Source organism: Heterodontus francisci, chromosome 1 (assembly GCF_036365525.1).
Source record: "Heterodontus francisci isolate sHetFra1 chromosome 1, sHetFra1.hap1, whole genome shotgun sequence".
NCBI lineage: Eukaryota > Metazoa > Chordata > Chondrichthyes > Heterodontiformes > Heterodontidae > Heterodontus > Heterodontus francisci.
This window is the reverse complement of record NC_090371.1, coordinates 275,877,773-275,902,405: the sequence shown is the minus strand read 5'-3', so window position 1 is coordinate 275,902,405 and position 24,633 is coordinate 275,877,773. Positions and strand designations below refer to the sequence as shown.

The 24,633-nt window shown below is 44.2% G+C and overlaps 2 protein-coding genes across 7 annotated transcripts in view; one reads left to right on the top strand and one right to left on the bottom strand.

The window, feature by feature from the left end:
* The window catches only part of fam13a (family with sequence similarity 13 member A), a 256,398-nt gene extending 239,755 nt beyond the window's left edge, over positions 1–16,643 (top strand). For 3 of the 5 annotated variants that reach the window (XM_068045839.1, XM_068045833.1, XM_068045832.1), the window contains 4 exons: positions 3,362–3,445; positions 10,736–10,932; positions 13,762–13,863; positions 15,839–16,643. In XM_068045839.1, coding sequence (XP_067901940.1) covers positions 3,362–3,445; positions 10,736–10,932; positions 13,762–13,863; positions 15,839–15,962 — 507 coding nt within the window. In that variant the 3' untranslated portion in view covers positions 15,963–16,643. Of the gene's footprint in view, positions 1–3,361; positions 3,446–8,923; positions 9,147–10,735; positions 10,933–13,761; positions 13,864–15,838 lie in introns of those variants that run through there. The other 2 variants (XM_068045834.1, XM_068045846.1) reach the window with 2 other exon arrangements.
* Positions 16,644–20,948: 4,305 nt separating this feature from the next.
* The window catches only part of LOC137376896 (probable E3 ubiquitin-protein ligase HERC3), an 89,839-nt gene continuing 86,154 nt past the window's right edge, over positions 20,949–24,633 (bottom strand). For both annotated transcript variants that reach the window (XM_068045856.1, XM_068045863.1), the window contains exon 25: positions 20,949–24,050. In XM_068045856.1, the coding sequence (XP_067901957.1) occupies positions 23,842–24,050 (209 nt within the window). In that variant the 3' untranslated portion in view covers positions 20,949–23,841. The remainder of the gene's footprint in view (positions 24,051–24,633) is intronic.

Genomic DNA, 24,633 nt, shown 5'->3' with positions numbered 1-24,633 from the left:
TATTAGTTTGTTGAAGGGGGAGGGAGTATTGCAAGTCCTACAGCCACTTGTCTTTGTCTTTCTAACAGGGTTACAAGGCATGGGGGTGTCTGACTCATGGACTATGGGTCACCTCCAGAACACTCCCCACCCTCTCCAACTCCTCCCCGCACCCTCTGAGCCCTGGAACCCCAGCCAGTACAGTCTTATTTCCTGGTTTACCCTGTTTGAATTATAAAGGCCATGGGGTGAGGTTGAAGAGGGTTGTTCTTAGGCCTGTTGCCTATGTACGTAGAAGTAGGCCATTCAGCCCCTCAAGCCTGATCTTCTATTCACTTAGATCATGGCTGGTCTGTGTTTTAACTGCAGCTACCCGCCTTGGTGCCTAACCCTTCAGCGTCAGCCCCACTTAGTGGGTAAATCCCTAAAAACACCCAGATCTGCTTGTACCTGCAACTTGAAATTTGAAAGGAGAATTGATCTAAATTATGCACGCGGCACTCTCAAATCAAGGTTTGGACGCCACGGATTCAGCATGGCACATGTTTGAGAGGCCGATTTTCTGAAAGCGGACTCTCAGTGGGGAGCCTCACCCACTGGCCCCACGTATCAGAAGGTCGTGGTCAGCAAGTACTTTCAGCCTGTGCATCCACGCCCTCTCCAATCACCACTCCTTCTTTGTTACCCTATCAGAAGCTGACTGCAGATAGAAAGGCTTCCAAATTCCATTGAGTTTGACCTTGAGATCCAGGAAGTGACACTCCATGCACAGTAACTGATCTAATCTCTTATCCAGCCTGAAAATGGGCATCATTTATTGTAGGGCTAACCTTTCACTTTGTTAGCCCTTGAGTGCAGAGAAGTTCTACCTTACAATGTCCCATTGACTGAAAGGACATACAGAATAACCTGCTAAGTACTAATATTCCACATAGTCAGACAGACCCAAGTTGGACAGGTTTTCAGTCAACACCATTCATGAACAGTCCTGATCATAATTTCTTCATGCTTGACTCTTCTTGCTGGCGGTCATTGTAAGATGAATTGCTACTCAACCAGCTGCCCTTAGGCCCTTGAGTCATTCTTGAGGTGCACCATTGCAAATATGCACCATGTCCTGCATTGCACACGTCCCTTTCGCTTCAGAGACCTGTTCAACTCAGCAATCCAAACCGTATTTGAAAGTCTTTTCTCTTCAGGCTACACAGTACCCAGTACCTGGTGGGTGTGCCAAACCCCTCACAAACTGGCAACATCACGGAGAAAAATTCACACTGGAATACACAGCATCTTTATGCGATCAGAATAGAGGAGAGGGGGCTTTAACCTGCATTTAATACTCACCTTTCCTGATGGATTTACTGGATGCTGACGCAAGGGGGGAATGGCAAAATGCCACACTAGCCAGTGCCAGGACCCAAGAGATTGGCCCGACATGTGTCAAAAGTGGGAAAGTATCACATTTCTCAGCACTAGCATTTATTACTGTACTGAAAACAAAAAATTTGCCAAAATATTTGAGTGCACTGTTGCCAGCAGTCTGCAAGACTAAAGGAGTTGGGTTTGATCAAACATATTCTGTAAGCCTGCCTGGTGTAAAAACAAAAGCTCCCATCACACAGGGGTCCAGAGTCTTTTAATGGGTTGTACTGACTTCTATGTGCCAATTTTGAATTGCGATCTCTCTCCAGGTATGTGAGACAGTGTTTTGAAGGTGTTCTGATGTTTACTTTTTAGTGTGTGGGTGAACAAATCTTGTGACTTTTGTGTAAATCACAACAACAGAGGCCACCTCAAGCTCTGAGCGTTGGCCAAATGCCAAGTATAAGCGTCTTGAGAGATGCCTGCCAAATGTCTTATCAGGCATTGCACTGACTCATGCGAGAGAGCAGATCCCCCACTCTCCCATGAGGGTTTTTTATTGTAAATTGAAAGCGCTGCTCACAATCATGAAGTTAGCACCAACCCCAGTAGCCGGATCTGCTAAAGCTTCAGATTTGACACCCTGTTGATGAAACTAAGTCGAACCAGACGTCTGTGCCACCACACCCGTCAGGGGAACAGAAACAGAAGCGACAATATAGAGGTATTTAGTGGGCAAATGCTGAACACAATCAGATGGCATTACCCTGTTTTAAAACCTTTGACCAGGCTGCTTCCTTTGTGAGGTTTCACCATAAGGCCTTCAAATTTCAGTCGAAACACTGTGGCAATGATGGTCTCTGTTATCGAGGATCGGCAAGCTCCAATGTCACAGGAGCTGTAAGCAGCATGGTTCTACATGTCACAAAGGCAAAATCTCATGGATGCTGCAAATCTGAAAGGAAAACCGACAGTGCCAGAGACGCTCCACACCTTGAACAGCATCTGTGGGGACAGAGAGAGAGAGAGAGAGAGAATCAAATTAATGGGTTTTATTTTAAACTAACTCATCCAGCAGGAAACACAAAGGGTCAGGTAAAACCAGCATTGCACCCAATCTCATCAGTTTCCCGATGGGAGAGTTGGATTAAAGTTTTCCCCCAACATTGCAGGTCAACGGCCTTTCACTAGAGTTGACCCAAAACGTTAAACCCTGTTTCTGTCTCTCTCCACAGAATTTGCCTGACCACCAGCCCCCGAGTATCTCCAGCGTATCCTGTTTTAGAAACCTAAATTGTTGTCTGTGAATAAGCTTCCTTTCCAACCCTCATCTTTCTTACCCAACAACACCCCTTCCCCACCGAATTAAACTGCACATTCAGTTAATCAAGAGCAAATACTACGGATGCTGGAAATCAGAAATAAAAACAGAAAGTGCTGGAAATACTCAACAGGTCAGGAAGCATCTGTGGGGAGAGAAACAGAGTCAGGTCTGTGACTTTTCATCAGAACTGGAAGAAGTTAGAGATGTAACAGATCATAACCATCGCTCCCATTCTCTCAGACTGCAGGTGCTGGTAATGGTTCTGTTATAATTCACAGCTCCTCCAGACCCATCTTCTGTTTCTCTATTTGTCCCATTACTCCTTTTGCCATGCACCATCATTCCTTTTAACATTTAATCACTCCTGTTTTCCACCCTATCAATCACCGATCTTCCCTTTTGTTCTTCCCCTCTTTTCCCTAGCTCTGTACTTGTTTAAAATCTGTTCCATCTCTTCCAGTTCTGGCGAAAGCTCATAAATCTGAGACATTAACTCTTTTCCTCTCTCTCCACAGACGCTGGCTGGCCTGCTGAGCATTTCCCAGCACGTTCTATTGTTGATCTGTGCGTTCAGTTAGTCCTGTCGAACTGGCGGGCGCTGAGCGGGGTTACTGTTGGGACGGGGGGGGGGGATGGGTGGGTAGGGTCTGGTGTTGGGGTGAACAAATGTAACCTACCTGTTAACACCCACCACAGGGTTCCCCTTCGAGCAAGCGGCGAAGCCCTTTGCTGCAGCCAATAATCGAGGGCGAAACAGCTTCCTTCTTCGAGGACTTAAAGGTGAAATCCTCCCCCCCCACTGCTGACTAATCACTGATTTCTGCAGACGTTCCAATCCTGTTGGTTTCCTTGATTGTAACCACGCGGAATGATTACGTGCCCTGCCAGTAAATACTGAGAATCATTAATGGTGACAAACAGCCTCTAACCTGATCTGATTTGCAATGGCTTCTTAATGACACTTTAATCAAAACACAGGAGAAGTGAAAAGATGCTGATTTGAGACATCCCTTTTTAAGGGTGGTTTTGGGCGGAGGAGACGAAGGGAGGGGTTGGTGGCTCCATCAATCCCTCCCCGCCCGTTCCCAACGCCTGGAAACTACTGTAGAGCATTTGAAATTTCGTGAGCTAAAGTAATTAATAATGCTTCTGATTGATGTAGAATAATGTTGCACATTTGAGGTATTTAAATGATGTCGCACCTTGCAGTTATTTAATGAAAATAAGTTCTCTTCTCTTGCTTGTGGAGTTATAACCCTCCGGTCCTTTTGAGTGATGCCAGTGCTTGCTTAAGTAACAGTGATTTCCCTACAATCGAGTACAACTGACCACCTTGCCAGCAGAAGGATCTCACTGGGGTGAGGTAATCTGGGTGGTATTCTGAGCCCTGCATACTGTGACGCTCCAATAGAGTACAGTAGATTTTTCATTTCTTTACGTAATTAATAAATGGCTCTTCTTTTAAAAGTTGATGAATTTGGCACAATAACTAAACACTAAAGCCTTTAGAATGCTTAAGAAATAGGAGCCTTAGGGTCCCTCGAGCCTGCTCTACCCTTGATAGGACCATGGATGATCTACCTCAATTCCACTTTCCTGCCCTATACCTTGATTCATAAGAGCATAAGGAACAGGAGCAGGAGGGCCTGAGGGCACCTTGAGCCTGCTCTGCCATTTAATAAGATGATGGCTGAATCTCTACATAAACTTCACTTTCCCACCCTATCCCATTTCCCATGACCTCCTTTAGTGCCCAAAAATATCAAACTCAGCCTTGAATATACTCATCAACTGAGCTCCCACAGCCCTCCAGGGTAAAGAATTCCAAAGAATTGCTTTGAAATTAATAAAGTTGCAGGGTTTGTCCAACTGCAATTATTACTTGCCATAATTTCTCCAGATAGTCTCATTTAAAGAAATAATTCTGCTCCAGCTCTAATTTATTTTTGGGGGAGGGGGTACCATTCTGAGCTGCACCCTGTCTGGTCAGCATCCAGCAGAGTAGTTAGCTCCAGTCTCACTGCACCATGCACCAGCAGGGAACTGGGTATGGCCTGTAAGAGATCGGAATGCGCAACTCCTGAATCCCTCCCCTGCAACTCCACCCCCGCCCCTGACAAGCCCGCAACAAAATTCAGCCAACTTTCCAAGGAAATCTCTCTTTTACTTAACATATTTTTTTTAACCTGCGAAATTTACTTCTGGGCCTCCGAAACATCTGTCAAATCCAGACTTTTCTGCCCTCCATTTGTGGTTTGGGCAGCTCTAGGGGGACAGTGCATATGTTGAGAGAAACCAACCATTGAGGCAGCGTTGAGTTCTTTTGCCAAAGCCTTGTCTTTGTGACTTTGAAGCTTTCCTAAAGACGAGACTGTTAACAGTTACAGCCGGTTGCACAGACGCTCACCTCAGAGTAAAGATTATCTCTGAGTAATCTCCAATAAGTTACTAAGTGAGTGGCAGGAATACCAATCAGTGTTCGGGCTCTAACCAGCCCCGGTACGTGGTGTCTCTTGGTGGGGCCATTCTGCAGCACACAGGCTTACTAAATGCACCCTCTTTGTGGCTTATGTTTGATTATAATGTTGCAGATGTGATCTTTGAATCAGTGCTGGAAATTGGTATCAGTGAGTTTGTTATTTTCTTCTTTGATTTTATCATTTTCTACATGATAACATCCCGTCCCTGCTAAATCGCAGCTCTGTGGAATGCATGCAAAAGCTAAACATCATGTAGAACCTTGTGTTTATAAAACATCCTCTGTTCGTGCATTGTTTCATCTGCTCTTTTTTAAATGTAAAATCCACACATTAAGTATGTCCAGGAATCAGCCCCCCCCCACCCCCTTTCTGTTAGGAGTTAACCTTGGCTCAGTTGAGTCTTGGGTTTGAGCCCCTCTCTAGAGAATCAAGTGCAAAATCCAAGCCAACACTCCCAGTAGCTTGCTAAGAGAGTGCTGCAGTGTCAAAGGCACTGTTTTTCAGATGAGACCTTAAACCAAAGCTCTATCTACCCTCTCAGGTGAACATAAAAGATCCCAGAGCTAATTCCCTTACATTACAACAGTAACTAAACTTCAGAAGTACTTCATTGGCTGAAATGCCCTTTGGGATATCCCAAGGACATGAAAAGTGCTGTATGACTGCAAGTTTGTTCTTTCTTTTGACCTCCAGTGCCTCTCCACTGTTGTCCAGCTGGGTGGGACTGCACACATCTTGTTCTATTCTTATCTATCTAATCATATCCAGAGAATCACATGCAATGGCTTCTCTCCCTGCTCCTGCTCCATTACCTCTGGTGTCACCCAAGGATCTTTGGCCCCCTCCTATTTCTCATCTACATGCTGCCCCTTGGCGACATCATCCAAACGCACAGTGTTAGTTTTTACATGTACGCTGATGACACTCAGCTCTACTTCACCACCACCTCTCTCGACTCCTCCACTGTCTCTAAATTATCAGACTGCTTATCCGACATCTAGTGCTGGATGAGCAGAAATTTCCACCAATTAAATATTGGGAAGGCCTAAGTCATTGTCTTTGGTCTACACTACAGACTCTCTTATCTAGCTACCGACTCCATCCCTCCACCAGCAACAGTCTGAAACTGAACTAGACTGTTCGCAGCCTCGATGTCATATTTGACCCCGAGATAAGCTTCCAACCAAATATCCGCTCCATTACTAAAACTGACTATTTCCACCTCCATACCATCGCCAGCCTTTGCTACTGTCCCAGCTCAACTGCTGCTGAAATCCTCCTTCATGCCTTTGTTACCTGTAGACTTGTCTATTCAATGCACTCCTGGCTGGTCTCCCACATTCTATTCTCTGTAAACTTGAGGTCTTCCAAAACTCTGCTGCCTAGGTCCTTACTTGCACCAACTCCTGTTCACCTATCATCCCTGTGCTCGCTGACTTACATTGGCTCCCAGTTAAGCAATGCCTCAATTTTAAAATGCACATCCTTGTTTTCAAATCCCTTCATGGCCTCACCCCTCCCTATCTCTGTAATCTCCTTTGGCCCCACTAGCTTCTAAGATATCTGCACTCATCTAATTCTGGCCTCTTGTGCATCTCTGGTTTTAATTGCTGTACCATTGGTGGCCATAAGGAGAAATTCCCTCCCTAAACCCCTCCACCTCTCTAATTCACTATCCTCTTTGAAGACACTCCTTAAAACCTGTCTCATGCTCAAGCTTTTTGCCATCTGCCCTAATACCTCCTTATGTTCAATTTAGCTTTTTTGAAGTGCCTTGGAACGTTTTATTACATTTAAAGGAGCTGCATAAATACAAGTTGCTATTGTTGATGCCTATTCTGCATTGCTGAGCACAATTCATTGTAGCACAGACCATCGTTCCTTTCTGTGTAGTAAACCCCAAAAGGTTCCTGCAGGTGCCTTCCACTCTGCTGCATTTCACTGTGTTAAATATTAAAGGAGCAAAACCAGTGTTATGGATGTGTCTTCATGCTGCAGCTCTCTGATCACTGATGGCCAGCCACTGATTTCTACGGGGTTCTGTGTATAGTTTGCCTGTTTGATCTTCCCACCACCCCAACTGCCAAGAAACTAAACCATTTTACTTTATGTAGCCAAATATTCATTGCTTTGTTTGCTGTGCAGAAATTCTTTTAAAAAAAAACTGTGTGCCAAGCTCATAGTCAAACCAGATCAAACGGAGGAGATTATTACTCTTTGAGGGGAGGGAAGTGTTCTTTAAATACACGGTATCCGCCCCCTAAGGCCAACCTCTCGGAGTGGAGAAATTTATTATGCCATGGGGTGGAAAGCAGCTTGCAGTGACCCGTCGCATTCGGGCTGCCAAGTGGGAGAGATGTAGTCGGATGCCCCTTTGGGCTCACAATGCCAACAACCCTCGGACTGCTTTCCTATGAAGTTCCATTACACTGACACCCCCTTCTCATCTGAATGAGGTTCTTTTTTAACCGCCTGCATCCAGAGTGTGGTACCGGGATTTCAGCTGCATGACAGAGCATGTGATGTAATGTGGCTGTGGTTACTGCGTGTGTGCTGAAACGCGGGAGTCCCTCAATCTTCACCGCTGAAGGATTTGCTGCTGTTGTTATCGCATGGTCAGCACAGCTCCCAGAGGTTTGCTGTGGTCTTCCATGTTCAGTTGGTCTTTGGAATCACATCTACCACAAAATCGGATGCACAGGTTCCACACTTTTGTGCCCGAAAGGGTTTTCAGTGAACAAGCAGCCATTATACGGTGTGACTCACATGCCAGGTTTTTACAGTAGCTGGGTAAAGTGTGTGCCTTTTATTGGCCTTTTCTGTGATTAGTTTGTTCTGAAGTTATGCTGAATCTTTATAAATCACTGGTTAGGCCCCAACTGGAGTATCATGACCAATTCTGGGTACAGAAGGATGTCAAGGACTTGGAGAGAATGAAGAGGAGATTTACTAGAATGGTAGCAGGGATCAGGGACTTCAGTTACATGGAGAAACTAGAGAAGCACTCTTCTCTGTTCCCCTTCCAGCAGAGAAGGCAGAAGGGAGGTTTAATAGAAATCTTCAAAATCATGAAGGGTTTTGGGAGAGTAAATAAGGAGAAACTGCTTCCAGTAGCAGAATGGCCAATAACCAGAGGACACAGGCTCAAGGTACTTGGCAAAAGAGCTAGAACTGGAGCTGAACTGAGGTGAAATCTGATGCAGTGAGTTGCTTTGATCTGGAATGCACTGCCTGAAAGGGTGGTGAAAGTAGATTCAATAATAACTTTCAAGGGGGAATTGGACAATTACTTGAAAGAGAAAAATTTGCAGGGCTATGGGGAAAGTGCAGGGGAGTAGGACTAATTGGATAGCTCTTTTGAAGAGCCAGCACAGGCACAATGGGCCGAATGGCCTCCCTCTGTGCTGTAAGATTTTATGACTATACTTAAGCTCTTCAACATGTATTAGTGTGTCAGTCACTAGCTCTCTAGCACATTCCTCATTACAAATAATATTTCACAGAAGAATTCTCTCGGAACTTCGTGAGATGTTCTTGAGTTCACTTTGGTGGGGTTAGAGTGTAGGGAACAGAACTGAGTTTCAAAACGGAGACGAAATGTGAGTCACTTTGCCGCATAAGACACCCCAGTAATCAGATGGGCTTATGTGATCGAGGAAAGCAAGGGACATGCATCACTTATAGGAGAAAAGTTTGTTATTGGAGTGGTGAGGAAGTGAATTTGGACAATGTACAAGTACACACTACGTAAAAGCTGACACTATATTACTTTGTACAGAATGATGAACTACCTCACCAACAGATAGCAAAATTGGCTGCTGTGTGCTTAAGTGGTTTTACTTCCTGATCGATGGGCAGGAGATAGTTACAAACAGGACACATTGTGAAATTTACCCATAATTTCATCCTGAAAACAAATTCAAGCGAAGGGCAGTGTGAAGTGCTCTGGATTCAGCTGTCTTGTTACCATACTGACAGAGATAAATCGAAGCGTGCAACATATTCACACAAAGGTCAGTGGAAATCTGCGACTAGTTCCCCTTGCCCCCGCCCCCAAAAGTCTGCAGATGCTGGGACATGTGAATTTTTTACGGATAGCAAGGGCTAGAGAGCAAAGGTAGGTGAATGGAGTTGAGGTACAGGTTAGCCATGATCTACCTGAATGGCAGAACAGGCCTGAGGGGCTGAATGGCCTACTTTTGTCATTATTTGACATAGAAACAGTCTTTTTTGGCCCAACCAGTCTGAGTTGGTGTTTACATTGCATGAAAGGAAATAGCCTTTATCTCATTTACCCACACCATCAGCATATCATGGATGCAGTGTGTACCATCTACACGATGCACTGGAACGCATCACCATCGACAGCATTTCCCAAACCCACGACCTTCACCCCCTAGAAGGATAAGTGCAACAGGTGAATACCATGATGTCCAGATTCCCCTCCAAGTCACACATCATCCTGAATGTCACCGCTCCTTCATCGTCGCTGGATCAAAATTCTTGAACTCCCTACCTGACACTGTGGCATTACCTTCACACGGATTGCAGGGGTTCAAGAAGGTGGCCCACCGTCACCTTCTGAAGGGCAACTAGGGATGGGCAATAAATGCCCAAGATGCCCCAACATCCCGAGGATGAATTAAAAAAAAAATCTGTTCAACCCCTCATCCACCCATCCAAACCCATTTTGAATGTTGACACGTACCGATGAAGGAAAATAAACACAGGAACTGGAGGAGGCCATTCAGCCCCTCAGGCCTGTTCTGTGATTCAATGAGATGGTGGCTGATCTTTGCTAGGACTCCACATACCTGCCTTTGCCCCATATCCCTTAAAACCTTTGGTTAACTACCAATCTCAGAATTAAATTTAACACTTGATCTTGCATCAATTGCCATTTGCAGAAGAGATTTCCAAACTTCTACCACTCTTTGTGTGGGGAGGCACACAATTGGGCCTGATCCGGGGCCTGAAGTTTCACAAGGCTGGATTAAAGCAGTGAGTTAGATCACAAACACCAGTTACTGTTAGAAAAATAAGGAAGAGCTCTTTCAATGCCCTCAGTGTGAGCTCTCTATAGTCAAAACATAAGTCACTTTACAGCAGTGTGCAAAGGAGTTGGTACTGAGGACCACACTATGCCATACAGATGTCAGATTGGCAGCTTTCAGCCAGTGTGTATTGAAGTGCGTTAAACCAATGAAAAGTCTGTCAATCATCCTATTTTTTAAAAAGTTGCTTTCCTTTTCTTTTGGTGTACTTTTCTTCTTCACAGAATTTCCTTTTAAGAACGTGCTTTGTACTGGAAGCTTTCATTGTCCCAGTTGTGGAAAACACTGCGCAGTTTGATCCAGAGTCGTACAGACCAGGAAGCTCCCAGGCTCCACCTCCAGTCTTGGCCAATTATGCCACCATCACTCACTGCCAAAGGTCACGGACGAGAAATTGGCCTGTAGTGGGAGGAGCTTAGGTTTTCAGTGGGGAGGGGAGCATGGAAAGTTAGTAGAACAAATGAAGCAACCCAACATAGCTTGTAAATGGCATTTTCTTATTTTCTTAACCCTGGCCATGCGGTTTTGTTCTTCAGGAGGAGGAGGATGGCTCCGAAGATGACTGCAATGCCAAAACTGACTTTGCAGTTACAGTAAAGCCAGGCTTCACCATCCGCAGTTTCCTGGACCAGCTGGATGACGACACAGATGGGTTTGTGTCACCAATGGACGACAGGGCGCCAACTCGATGCAGCCTTGATTTGAGGCTCTCAAACCTGCACTCGGCCTCCATGTGAGTCAAGAGAGAGAGCGAGCAGTTTTTGATATCTTCTGTTTTCCGTCCTATTCCACATCTTACTTTAGTTTGAGCTGCCCCACACCCTTTTTCTAGGTTCAAAGTTCTGATTTCCATGTTACAAAAAAAAAAGATATAGAAACACCGGTGATGGTGCAAAAAAAAGATTTGCAAAGATGATAGCAGAAGAGAGAGGTTATAACTAGCAGGAAAAGTTGAACAGGCTGGGGCTCTTTCCTCTAGAAAAAAGAAGACTGAAGGGTAACCTAATAGAGGTCTTTAAAATTATAAAAGCAGTTTGATAAGGTAAACATAAAGAATGTGTTTCCATTGTGGGGTGTCTAAAACTGGGGGCCATTAATATAAGATAGTCACTAATAAATCCAATAAGGAATTCAGGAGAAACCTTTTCCCAAAAGAGTGGATTTGGAACTCGTTACTACTTGGAGTGGTTGAGGAGATTAACATAAATGCATTTAAAGGGAAGCTTGACAAGAACAGGAAGGAAAAAGGGCCAGAAGGATATGTTGATCGGATGAGAGGTGGCTCATATGAAGAGTAAATACTGGCATAGACCAGTTGGCCAAATTGTCTGTTTCTATGCTGTAAATTCACAGAATCATTACAGCGCAGGAGGCCATTCAGCCCATCATGTCTGCACCGGTTCTCCCAAATGAGCCATTCCCCCACCTTCTCTCCGTAACCCTGCACATTCTTCCTTTTCATATAACTGTCTAATTCCCTTTTGAATGCTTCAATTGAACCTGCCTTCACCAGACTGTCAGGCAGCGCATTCCAGACCTTAACCACTCGCTGCGTGAAAAAGTTTTTCCTCATGTCGCTTTTGCTTCTTTTGCTATCAGTTTAAATCTGTGCCCTCTCGATCGCGATCCTTTCAGGAGTGGGAACGGTTTCTCTCTAGCTACTCTGTCCAGACCCCTCATGATTTTGAATACCTCGATCAAATCACCTCTCAGCCTTCTCTTCTCCAAGGAAAACAGTCCCAACTTTTCCAATCTATCTTCATAACTGAAATTCCTCATCCCTCATTCTATGTAATGTTGCTGCAACCTTTCTGTGGAACATGAAGACACCTCTGTCTGTCTCTTTCTGAATCTCAATACCTTTTTTCCCTCCCTCTCTCATCTCTCTCCAAACATTGCATTGATGACCACTCCTTTATCTTCAAAGCCTGCTGGAAGTATCAGGAAAGTAAAATGTAGCAATTCTTGTAGAGATTGGAGAAATGGCCTGCCTTAGGAAATGGTGTGTTTTAAGAATCCCAGCCTGAGGCACGCCCAAGGGTCAAGACACCCAGTATTATGCTGCATTGTCACCATTTTACATCCGTTAACGTTATTAAGCAAAAAATAGTAAGTCCATGACTTCCCGTGATGTGCAGCCAGTTCTTGGGCAGACTTGCCACTGGTGACACTGAGATCTTCTCTAAGTCATCCTTCAAACTCGGTTACCTGGGTTTAACTGAGCCCCGCGCAGTGCAGGATGAACGGCTTATTGGTAGCCAAGGCCTATGCATGCAGGCTCGCAGGTCTTGTCAAGTCCAGTCTAATCCTGTCCTCATCATGTGCTCACCAGAGAGCGTGGTTCATCTTGACCGCAGCTTCGGCAACACTGCACATAAAACCAGCTTTGATACCTTCGGCCTTGAATTTTCATGGCAGTTCTCTGAATCTCCCGCCTGAACTACAACACGAATTGCTTTCAATCTGTGCTGTAAGTTGCTTGTTGCTCATTTGTAAATAGAAATTCGGGCCTGTAATGGTGAGTCTTAATTTTCAAATAAAATTATACCCTACCAACCACCTCCCCCTCCCCCCCCCACACCTCACCGCCCCCCCCCGACACATTTATAAACAAACCTGGGCTGAATTTCTCTTCAAAAATGGCTACTTCGTGCAGCGGCTCATTAACGTGGAGGGGGCAGACCACCCGCCCCCAATGATGTAGAGGGGGCAGGCACTCAGTCCCCTGCAATGGCATCCAGCGCCACCGCACAGGCACCAGCACCATTTTTAAAGGGCTTCAAGCCCTTCAGTTAGATTGAAAGTTTACAATTGAAAATTACAATTTCAACTGCACTTTGAATACCCTTTCCCACCACCTCTCCCCTGCCCCAAAAAAACATTCTTTGTGATCGCGAACTTTCCCACCCGAACTTTATAAACTTTGACCCTCGACCCCTTCCCACCATCCCCGCAACCAGTAGGAACAGTTTTCCCCACTCCCCCAGCCTCCTGCCCTGAAAACTTCACTCCGCCCCCCCCCCACCCACCAGTATTATGCCTCGGATTTCCGAACGGAGATCCAAAGGCGCAGGAGTTCTGGCATCCGGCTGGCATATCGGCGTGGGACAGCCGGCGGGACAAGAAAAGTGATTATTCATTCATTAACATTTATTGGACGATTTAAATTAAGGATCCGTTGGCAAGTGGCCGGGGGATGGGGGGGTGGGGGATGCCGTGGGAACTCGCCACCACTGGTAAAATGGGGCGGGACCTTCCCAGTGTCGAGGCCTGTGGGTATTTTCCGGGCCCCCCCACTATGACCCCCGACATCGGGGGGGGCGGTGGCTGGTAAAATCCAGCCCCTGGTGGTAAATTAAGAATTATATGTCCATATCTTTTCCTATTGTAGAGATTAATTTTTAAAGCATATTTATATTTAATACTTTAATTTTTTTTTAAATTAGGCTTTATTAAAGAAAGTGTCTAGCTGCTTGCAGAGGGCAAAAAATTTACTTGGTGATTTTAGTATTTCAATACAGTGTAATATTTCAGAACTAGCATTTTGTTCTGACATTTCTAGGCCAGAACTTCTGGAACAACTGCAAGAAGCAAGAGCTGACAAGAAAAGGCTTCGCAAAACCCTGAGGGATTTTGAAGACACGTTTTTTCAGGAAAATGGAAGGTTGTTTTCTCATTGGAACTTTTTAGTGGCACTATTTAATGATGATCAATCGAATGTTAAAACAGATTAATCCCAGTTGAGCACTTGCTTCGCTCTTTCTTGAATCAAGCATCCAAGAATCGAGAGAACAGTGGCTGGATTCTCAGATCAGTCTGAACTGTAGAAATTTTAGGAGATAATTATCTTGGTATTTGGGAGGCAAATATCCTGCTCAGTGAACTAAATTCCAGCTTAAGGTGACTTGCGTCTTTAGCACTTGGTCTCATATGACAGACAGTACCGGCAACAGTACAGCAATTAGATAATGACCAGAGCATCTGTTTTTAGTGATTATCATTGGTCAGGACACTTCTTCGAATATCTTTTATATCTGAGAGAGCATATACAAGTTCAGTGTCTTAATAGGAAAGTGTCCTTTACATCACCTTTGACGGAAACCCTGGCCATGCCAGTGACCGCCACATCTCGTGAAACCCGATCATCCTGTGACTTTTTTGCGTGGTAAAGGGATCAGTTTCCTACTGCACTGGAGGCTTCCTCATTGGTCAGCACAGTGAGGAGGAACCCAGCCTGTTAGCTGACCAGGAGACTTCCAGACTTAAGGCACCTTGTAATGCACATTGCTGCAAGATCTGGCTCCTAATGCTGAATGCAGTTTTAATCATTAGACAGTAAAACAGGTTTCAAAATGGATGTTATATGCTTCTCTGACAGTCTCTAATTGTCTTGGAGAGATTGCACCCTACTTCATCCCACCATTGGCAGCCATGCCTTCGGCCATCTCGGTCTTCAGTTCTGGAGTTCCCTCCCTTTGCCTTTTCACCTCTCTCTCCTTAAAACCTACTTCTTTGACCAAGCTTTTCGTTACACTTCCCAATGTCTCGTCCTTTTGCTCGTTGTCAAGTTTTTTTGGTCTAATTAGTCCTGTGAAGTGCCTTAGGATCTATTCATGCATTAAAGGTGCTATATAAATGCAAGTTGTCATTTTGCTGTGGCCAGAGGATTAGTAGAGCATACTTCAACCAATGATGCGTGTTATCCTGGTACAAATTCTCCAGTTCTGTCTGTGTTGCCAAAAGGCACCCCCAGGGAGTCAAGTTCATGAGCTTTGTCCTGGTTCGAATTGCCTCTGAAGAAAGAGTTACAGAAAGACTTACATTTATATAGCACCTTTCAGGACACCCCAGCTTTGCAGCCAGTGAAGTACTTTTAAAGTATAGTCACTGTGGCTAATGTAGGAGCCACAACAGTCAATTTGTGCACAGCAAGATCCCACAACAGCAATCTGATAATGACCACACAAACCACTGAAGTATTCTGGCTTACCCACAATGTCTATTTGAACAGTAACGTTTCTTAGAGTGGGGCAAGCACATCGGATATGAATCTCTGAAACGGGAGTGCAGCAAAAAATGTCTGGGGGCATATGTATTATGTTCCTTAATAGGGTACATCCATAGCTTAGCTGGTAGTGTTCTTATCTCTAAGCTAGAAGATTGTGGGTTCAAATCCCACTCCAGAGACTTCAGCACAGAAGAAAAGCTGTAGTACAGCACTGAGGGATTGCTGCACTGTTGGAGGTGCTGTCTTTCAGATGAGATGTTAAACCAAGCCCCCTGCCTATCCTCAGATGGGTGTAAAAGATCCCATGGCACTATTTCAAAGAAGAGCAAGGGAGTCATCCCTGGTGTTCCTGCCAATATTTGTCTCTTAGCCACCATTTAAAATGCAGATATTCATCTCATTGCTATTAGTGGGATCTCGCTGTGTGCAAATTGCCTTCAAAACAGTATTTGACTGACAAAGCATTTTGGGCATAATAAGGATGGGAAAGGTGCTATATTGATGAAAACCCTTTCTACCTTCAGTAATCAAAGTAACTGATGTAGCAAAGTTATTGGGGGCAGGGATGGTAGAATTTTAAAATGTAGAATTCCATTCCTGTTGTGATTCAAATCACTCTTATTTTGCATAGAAATGTGCAGAAAGAAGATCGTGCACCCATGGCTGAAGAATACAGTGAATATAAGCACGTCAAGGCAAAGCTGAGGCTCCTGGAAGTGCTCATAAGCAAGCAAGACCCTTCAAAGATCATATGAATATGGAAATATTCCGTGTTGTCGATTTTCATTGCCTCTTTTATTTAGTGGATGGTCCCACAGCAGTGAGGTGAGAGGATGCGCTGGCCTCTCACCTTGTACCACAGTGAAAGCCAAAAAGCAGCTTGATTTTACTGGCCTTGCCGTAACTCAGTCGTCTCTTGGAGATGTCCAGTGCCAGCAGTGCTCCGATACAACGACCAAGAGGAACTGCCACACCAACACCTCCTGTGCTTTTCAGAAGGGGTGAATCTGAAGGGTTTGCTCCTCCATCTCAGCCCCGTTCTAATCCAAATTCTCAGAGCCTCCTGGGCAATGAGGTCCAGAAAGACACCACAATTGATTGTACTTCACAAGCAAACCTGTGATGAACGGTTGCCTCAGCTGATCCCAGATTGAATTGTGACCTTCAGTTGATCAAGATAGCTTACATGGATGCTCTGAGGCTGAACCGTCAGCAACATAGTTGGTACAAGGACTTCGCTGTGTGTGACGTGAGGAGAGAATGATCTGAAGATAGGGCACCAGACTGTTTCTCAGAAGACTCAGTGTTTTTCAAAGCTTGGAATGATGAAACCCTCTTCAGCGTGACAACAGAAACAAAAAAGGTCCTCGACAAATATTAATGAACCAAAATTATTGGCAGCATTTTTCAAATCTCTATTAAAGAGGGAAATTAGATCATTTTGTTCCTTAGGATCTTTTCACAATACTTACCAAAAAGAGAATCAATTTAATGATTAGCAAGTTGAACAATGATTTGTATGTGCATTCAGTTTTTAAGAAAAAAGCAATGGTGTTCTGTTCTCTTTGACTGATCGTATGCGTTTGTAGAAAGGTAGAGTAGAATGATGGGGCTGGGCAAGGGGACTTGCATAGCATCAATGCTTTTAAAATAATGCACCAGACTGTTCCACAAATTAATCTTGTTTTATGCAAGTTTCTTAAGGATTGAATGGAGTGTAAACCAGGTAACTGGCATCTTTTAGCTACAGCCTATCAGTACAGCTTGAATAATTACAAAATGCAATGGCTTTAAACCCCCTTTACCTGGACAATACAATTCGGTGTGGGAATTGGAAGTAACTTTAAGGAAAAATCGGCTGGGAGCACCGCTTATTGATTGATTGCTGTAGCAATGCATTATTGACAGTGTCAAATTTTTCCTGTGTTCAGAGTGTTAACCCTCCTAAAGCATGATTTCCTATTAGGTTTAGAGGTGAGCGTTAATTTTTGAGATGGTAAAACTTGTCCTGCTCATAGCGTTTTACTGATACACTAATGTCAAAAACCAAAAAGTCCCTGAAAGTAAGATTTTAGAACACTTTGGTATTGAGCGTCAAAAGGACTTCAAACAGTTGCGTTAACTTTATTACCAAGGAGAAGGACTTCACTTCCTTCCCGTGTGATATGACCTTGTTATTTGGTACCCTGCTTGAAATCTGTATGCTTAACAGTGACTAAAGCTTTACAGTGCGCTGCAAGCACTGCATTTGGGGAGATGTTAGTTCATGGCTTTCTATAGGATCACTACTAAAGAAGTTCACATTGCCTGCAGAATATGTTCAAATGTTTGTACCCCTGGTTTCAGAGCACGTACAGGAATTTGCATCTCACATCTCCAGTCATTCTGCTCCTATAACATTTACAGGAGTTTCACATCTAAAACATGCTACTTTTTTTCCTGTCAGCTAGTCCCATCGTGACTCTGGTGTAGCTTCGTACAATTGTCAAGTCGCCCCTTGGGCTGCTGAAAAGCTGTTAGGAGAATGTCAGGTGTCTACAGCCTGAGAGGTACAAAGTCCATCAAGGCAGTTCTGGAAAGGTGGGCAAAGCAAACACTAGGGAGTAAATTTTCTGGATTAGTGCACCCTTCGCAAGACAGGAGTGCACGTTGTGTATTCTGGAGCTTCGTTTTCGCCTGTATTGGCCTCTATGCCTAAATTCCCGATATGCAGTCCCAATGTATGAAGCTGTGCCCATAGTGCTAAAGACTACCCCTGTTTTTTGTATATATAATATATATATATTATATACACATTACGTGGGAGTCCAGCCTATAATACATTGACACTTAAATGACCAGGAGCCACTCTGTAACTGAATGTAAACAATCAACTTACAAAGACAGTTTCCATTACAAATGTTTTCATAGCAATTTTAATGGAAATATAGAAATGAGAGATTTCATTACTTGTAAACATCCTTGTCCACTTATCCCCACCCTCTAACCTCACTTGCCCTCAACTTCCTGGGCCTAGTCACCATTAAATCCCTGGAATGTGTTTCAGCTTGTAAACCTAATCACAGCGCTCCTGGAGAGTTCCTTGTTGTGCTGCCAGCTACTGAGATCATCACTTTGTGTACCAAGCCGAGACAGTATAAAAGCCTGAATTCAGTAGAACTAGTATTTACTCTGAAAGGTGCATTATCAGTAAATGAGGCTGAGAAGAGGATTGAGAAAGCAGTAATACAGTACGGCGTTCACTTACCATCAGATAACTGAGTTCGTTATTCTGGTGCAAGCTGGCCTGTACATCTCATTTTGAGTGCAAAACCTTTAACACATCCATCTGAAATTCCTCTCTGCAGCAATTTGACAGTCCCATTTATAACTGATGGGTTAATAATTTTACTGAGATAGCAGGGAGAGAGAAATTTCAGAACAACATGTTCATACAGGTATAATTTTAGGGCCTTGATATTGGGTACAGTAACAACATGTACAGATCTCCCATGGGTTTGAATTTATGTTACCCATATGGGGAAATCATAAGGGTTTTTAAAAAACTAATGAGTACAATTTAGAATTCCCTTCCGGGCATCTCATTCGATATTAATTTCTATATTTCATAGCATTTTGAAAAATCTAAATTGACAAATCCATTGTGAGATTTTTTTTAAAAATCAACCCTCATCAGAGGCTGTTGCATTCTTGAAAGTTTGGACGACCAATTTGGGACACTCTCATTATGGGCCTTCTCATTGCTCAAGAAACCAGAAATCCTATGGGTTAAATGCTGAGAGAACTCTCCGAGCTGCAACAGTGAAATAAATGGCATTGAATTAATGTGCATTTCATTACTGTACTTATCGTATTTATTGAGATTTGATTTAAAAGGTGTAGCACCTCCCTCGTCCATTTACTGCACAGCATTCCCATTATACACAGCTAGGTGAAGATTGCCACAGTTAAATAGATGAGGGACAAAGATATCACTACCATTCTGTGCAAAGTATTGCAAATGCTCCGCTCAGCACAGCTTTGCATCAAATTGGTCTTGTGAGTAAAGTGAAGTAAACCTAGGCACACCTTGCTGAGGAGACAGCAGCCAAGTAATCTGTATGCTGCCAACTCAATCCGTAAGGAAAACCAGAGCAGCTCGCCTGTCCGCTTGCCGGAGCTGCTGGTTGTAATTTTGGGAAAGGGCAAAGGACATTGGTGTCTGAGCCCCAATTCCATGCCAGGATGCTGAGCAGACACACTCGCATGGGAATGTGACTGAGGGACGTGAGGGACGTGATGACCGGTGTAGTGTCTGGCTGAATTAAAGCTGCCCTTCACCCATATAAGCTTTAAGTTGCAGCCACAAAAACTAAAATGTGGTCTGAAGTTGTGAGGGTTCTGTAAAAAGGGGACTTGAAAACTGTTTCCATGCAGACTCACTGAAGGCCCCGTTGTTCTGTAGCAGGCCATCTGAGCTTTTTGCAATTAACAGAGACAATTATATAGGGTTTTTTTTTTATATAGATTTTGCCTTAGCCTGTTGTAACATGTATGGCATTCTCTTGAAATCGTAGAAAAATAGTACAGTAATAGCTGTTTCATAAAGCGTGATGGAAATTTGCAGCTCTCTCCCCAAAAACACAGCAGATGCTGTGTCAGTTGAAATTTTCCATGACTGAGAGTGATAACTTTTTATTAGGTAAGCGTGTCAAAGAATATGGAGGAAAGGTAGATCGATGAGGTTAGTGTAATCCCTGTAAAAATGCTAACCATTTCAGTTCCCAATATCTACATATTTAAAAATGTTCCATCCAACTGCACCTCCTGTCAACGTTTCACCATACGCACACCCATGTCCACATTTATAATGGGAACTACCAATGTAAAGGTGTCATGTTAATTATACCCTTCCTGCACAAAACCCCCACTGTTGCAGAAGTGCAGTTACAGTATGGCACATTTACATGTGTACAGTTTCAATTATAACGTCATAATAGCAATTCTGATGGAAACACACACAACAGTCGGGACCGAACGCGTGGCTTTAAACTGGGGACAGAATTACATCCATACTTTGGCCCAGTTAATCCCTGATCCTCTAACCAAGCTTTTACCTTTAAACTGTGCTGCTGTTGACTCCATGCATGCATCACCCAGCGTGCGTAACATTCCTCAGCTGCTGCAGGGAGTGCTGGATCCTGAAAGAAACCCTCAGTTAACGTAACGTGTGCCCTCTTTAGCTCCCCAATGTGAACGCTGTGGATTTTTAACCCATTAGGAAGGGCTTCTGCCAGAATTTCCAATACGTGAACAGATCCTTGCAGCACTTGGCTTAAAAGCGTGCAGTGCCGAATCAATCTCAGCAGAAGAGTTATAAAAAGACTGAAAGTTATGACAAAGCTATCAAATTCAGCCCTGGGTTGAAAATAACACACTCAAAGTCGATTGTAATGTAGTGGTACCAGGTGGCATTAAAGGGAAACGGCGCAGAACGTCATTGTTAGATTCCTTGTTCCGTGAACCCCCTGTGCCTCAAGATAAACTGTGTTAGCTGCCTTCATTGTGTCTGTTGCTCCCTCCAGGTTCCGACTGAAGCCCTTTGCTCTCGGGTTTATGTGCGTGCACCCAACGACTCACAGTAGGACAGGAGTCCTAACACTACTTGCACATTGTGTAACTCTGGGCTCCGTGCCCTTGGCTTTGAATCAATGTTTACAGGACGAAAACAATTGTCAAATACAAAAAATAAGCAGACTGTACTGGTGTTAACATTTATCTTTGAATGTAGACACTGAGAATGGAGAAATATGGATGTGTACATTTTTGTACATAAATGTGATTGTATTTTGTATAACAGAAAATATATTTTTGCTGTACGTACTCGCATCATTTCATTTGTATGAGTTACCGAAAACATTTTGTTAAAGAAATCTATATAATCCACAAGCCAGTTGAGAACTCATGTCTTATTTAAAGTGTTCCCCATCTGTTGCACCACTTCAGAAGCCAGAGCCAAATCTATCAATATCTGCTTTAATGGAAATTCCCTTTTTTTTTTTATTATTGTGTAAGCTTCTCACCTCCCCTCCCACCAACACCTCTCGACAGGTGTTTTTCCATGCCTCACCCACAGCCATTCTTCCCCCGTGAACTGGGGTGGGCTATTTGACTGCATGCAGCATCGTTCACTTCTTTCCTCCCCATTAAGTTCTGACCCAGAGTCCACATATTCACTTCCCAGCAGAAGTCACCAGATAGCAGGCAGGAGTGGAGACTTTGATCACTCTTTGCCCCTTCCTTGTCCCAGGGCCCTCCTGAGGTTGGCTGTCGCATTCTTCCCAAGATCAGCTACACAGGATGGAGTCGAGGACCTTGCTGCTCGGTGTAGTGTCTGCCTGCTGAGGCAGCAGTGTAACGAGGCCTTGAGGAGGCCAGTAATGGACTGTAGGACAAAAAACCTAACTACAATGTGGGCTCCATTTGTATGGGGGTGAGTAACAATGCAAAAGCACTCTTAATTTATATAGCACCTTTCACAACCCCAGGATGTTGCAAAGTGCTCTACAGCCAATGGAGTGTAGTCACTTGTAATTTAGTAAACACAGCAGCCAGTTTACACAAAGCAAGCTCCAAAAACAGCAACATGATAACAACCAGATAATCCATTTTAGGTGATGTTGGTTGAGGGATAGATATATAAACACCACGCTGTACGTACACAGTATGGCCACTGGAGATGCCATGGGGCCACCTCTGGGAAGAGGCTGCAATTACAGCGTGACAAGTTTACATTCTAAATATGGATGTAGAAATGTGAAAATACTGAATGAGTAACTAAACGGGGAACTGAATCATGTCAGATCACTCTGCAATGATTATCCCCATTGTCACCTGAAGCCTACACTTAGTCTTTGACTCCATGTGTGAAACACTCCAAGCAGTAAAATAGATGGGGAAAAAAAAAAGCAACAGAGCTTTTGGCTTTTTTTTTTAATTTATCTTTTTAAAAAGTCTGACAACATAAAAAAGTACACAGCTGGATTTAATCTAGGGCTTTATCTCACGAGAAAAAAAGAAAATAAAAACTTTCTACTCACGAAATAAAAAAAAAATCAGGATTACATTTCTGCCCAGGTCCTCTCAAACTAGGCCTCTCAGATTACAAGAAAGAGGGTTTGTACAAGCATGTTACAATACTTTACAAAGCATTTGGTAAGACCGCAAGTAGACGCAGCAGAAACCATCTCATTCTTACAATATTCACCTTCAAAGGAGTTCCCAGTTGCTTTTACGCAGCTGTCAGGTGGTAGCTACCTGGCATTTGTTGCACCATTTACTTAGATTAACAGGCAAGCTTATTGTGTTGAGAATACATGTAGTTTTCTCTCTTAAAAATGCTTCTTCGGCCTCCTTTATGGTTACACATTTCACAGCACTTGGCTGCAGGCTGGATTTTAAAAGCAACAGCCATTAAAGCTTTGAGGGATGGCCACAGCAAATTAAAAGGTCGCAAGTAGCGAAATCAGGGTCTGGTCGTGAATCGGCCGCCTGTTTCCGCGCCCTGCCCGATTGCCTTTTCCGTTCACCATCGGGCGTGGTGTGGAACGGGGGCTGCCAGTCCATCACCGCCTGATTCCATGCCTTCGCCAGAGACTCATTTCACAAATGAAGCGATGTTGACCCTCGAGAAACGGTCCCCGCACCTGAGCGGTTAGGTCCGAGGTGCATCCGGTACTGGGCCTCAGGCCTCATTAAAATGAGCCGCAGGCACTTTCCGGGCAAAGAAGCTTCGCATTTCAGCCATCTTGGATAAGTGGTTGTTAAAGCAGATGGGGATGCACTCGGGAGACAGTCGACAGTGATCATTAGAGAGGTGGGGGTCAAGGCCACGATCGGAATGAGGATGTGAGCAACAGGCTGGCAGCGGCCCATAGAATTTATTATGTGATCAACATTCAGCTCCACATTCAGGCAAGTATTTAGCCAACTTGCCGGTGCCAGCCTCCAGTGGTCCATTTAACGGCAGAATGTAGGCCTGGTTTTCCTGAATACCTCAAGGCCACCGAATCTTGTAGGGGGGGGGGGTTGTGGGGGAAAACGGTGGCCTCAAAAACATTAAGCCCCTTATTTCCACATGCAAAGGGCCTAATTAATACCCATTTTAGGCGTCAACCCTGGCCTAAACCAATATGGCAAGCGGCACACTTCCAGCTCGTGGAGGGCGTGTGCTCCCTGCCAATTTAGCGTCTGAAAAAACGGGCATGGCACCATTGAATTTCTAGGCCGTTCTTTGGTCATGGGCTTTTCAGAGATTCCAGCAGGGAGCATCACTAAAACCTGGCAGTGTCTCCTGAAGTTGGATAAACTGGGCCTCCGATCAGTCCTCCTTGTTCATAATGCCAAATTAAAAAGCGTTGCATTTCAACTAAACGTAATGCTAAGAAAAATGCAGCCGCAGCTGTAGCAAAGGCTTGTTTAAAATGTACCCCTATAGTTTGGAATTACAGTCAAAGGATAGTCTCTCAGACTATATTGTAAAATCATCTTTTAAAATAAGGAATGAGACAGTATTTTGTAAAATAATCTCTAATAATAATAAAGTGCTTCTTAAAGGGATATATTTCCTTGCAATGGAAAGAAGAGGAGTTAATTTCATACCAAGCTGAAGCCCTCGTAATGGTCTATAGCCTGAGTGAGTTTGGTGCTCAGTGTCACTTTACTCTTGTACTTGGGGAGATCCAGCAGGTTGTAACAGGTATGAGCCACGGGCAGGTAGCGCTCTCCTCCAGCTGTGGGTTGAATGGTCATCCGAATACTTGCCATCCCATAAATAGGAATGCGGTCACTACCGGTCAAAAACACTACAGGCGGAACGGAGAAATAAAAAAGGTGAGAAGTCCTGTGTGTTAAATCGAGAAGCCTAGCCAGAGGGCCAAAGGTCAAAGTGCAGACTGGCGCCAAGATTGACACAATCGGAGAGAAGGCAGGGTTAACCAAGTGGTTCGGGAACGCTAAAGTTTAGATTTGAAAATTGTAGGAGGAAAGCATGTTTTTGAATAGTAAAAATACCACGGGTGCAGAGAAACTGCTGGAAACACTCAGCAGGTCAGACAACACCTGTGGAGGGGGTGGGTGGGTTGCAGTAAAAGAGTTAACATTTCAGCTCGATGACCTTATATCAACCTGTAACTCAGCCCTACATTTCTCTATCGACAGATGTGGCCTCACTGGCCGAGTGTTGCCAGCGCTTTTTGTTTTTATTTTGAATAATGACGTTGAGTCCTATTTACCTCTAGACAGTGCTTGTGTTATCCAATTTCCCAAGCAGGTTGCCCCTCAGACCCTCCCCTCCGAAGCAGGTCCAAGCAGCAAGTCAGAGAGGTTTGAAAAAGTCCCAACTTTCTTACCTTGTGACCCAGAGGCCTTGAGGCCTGCAGCGGCCCC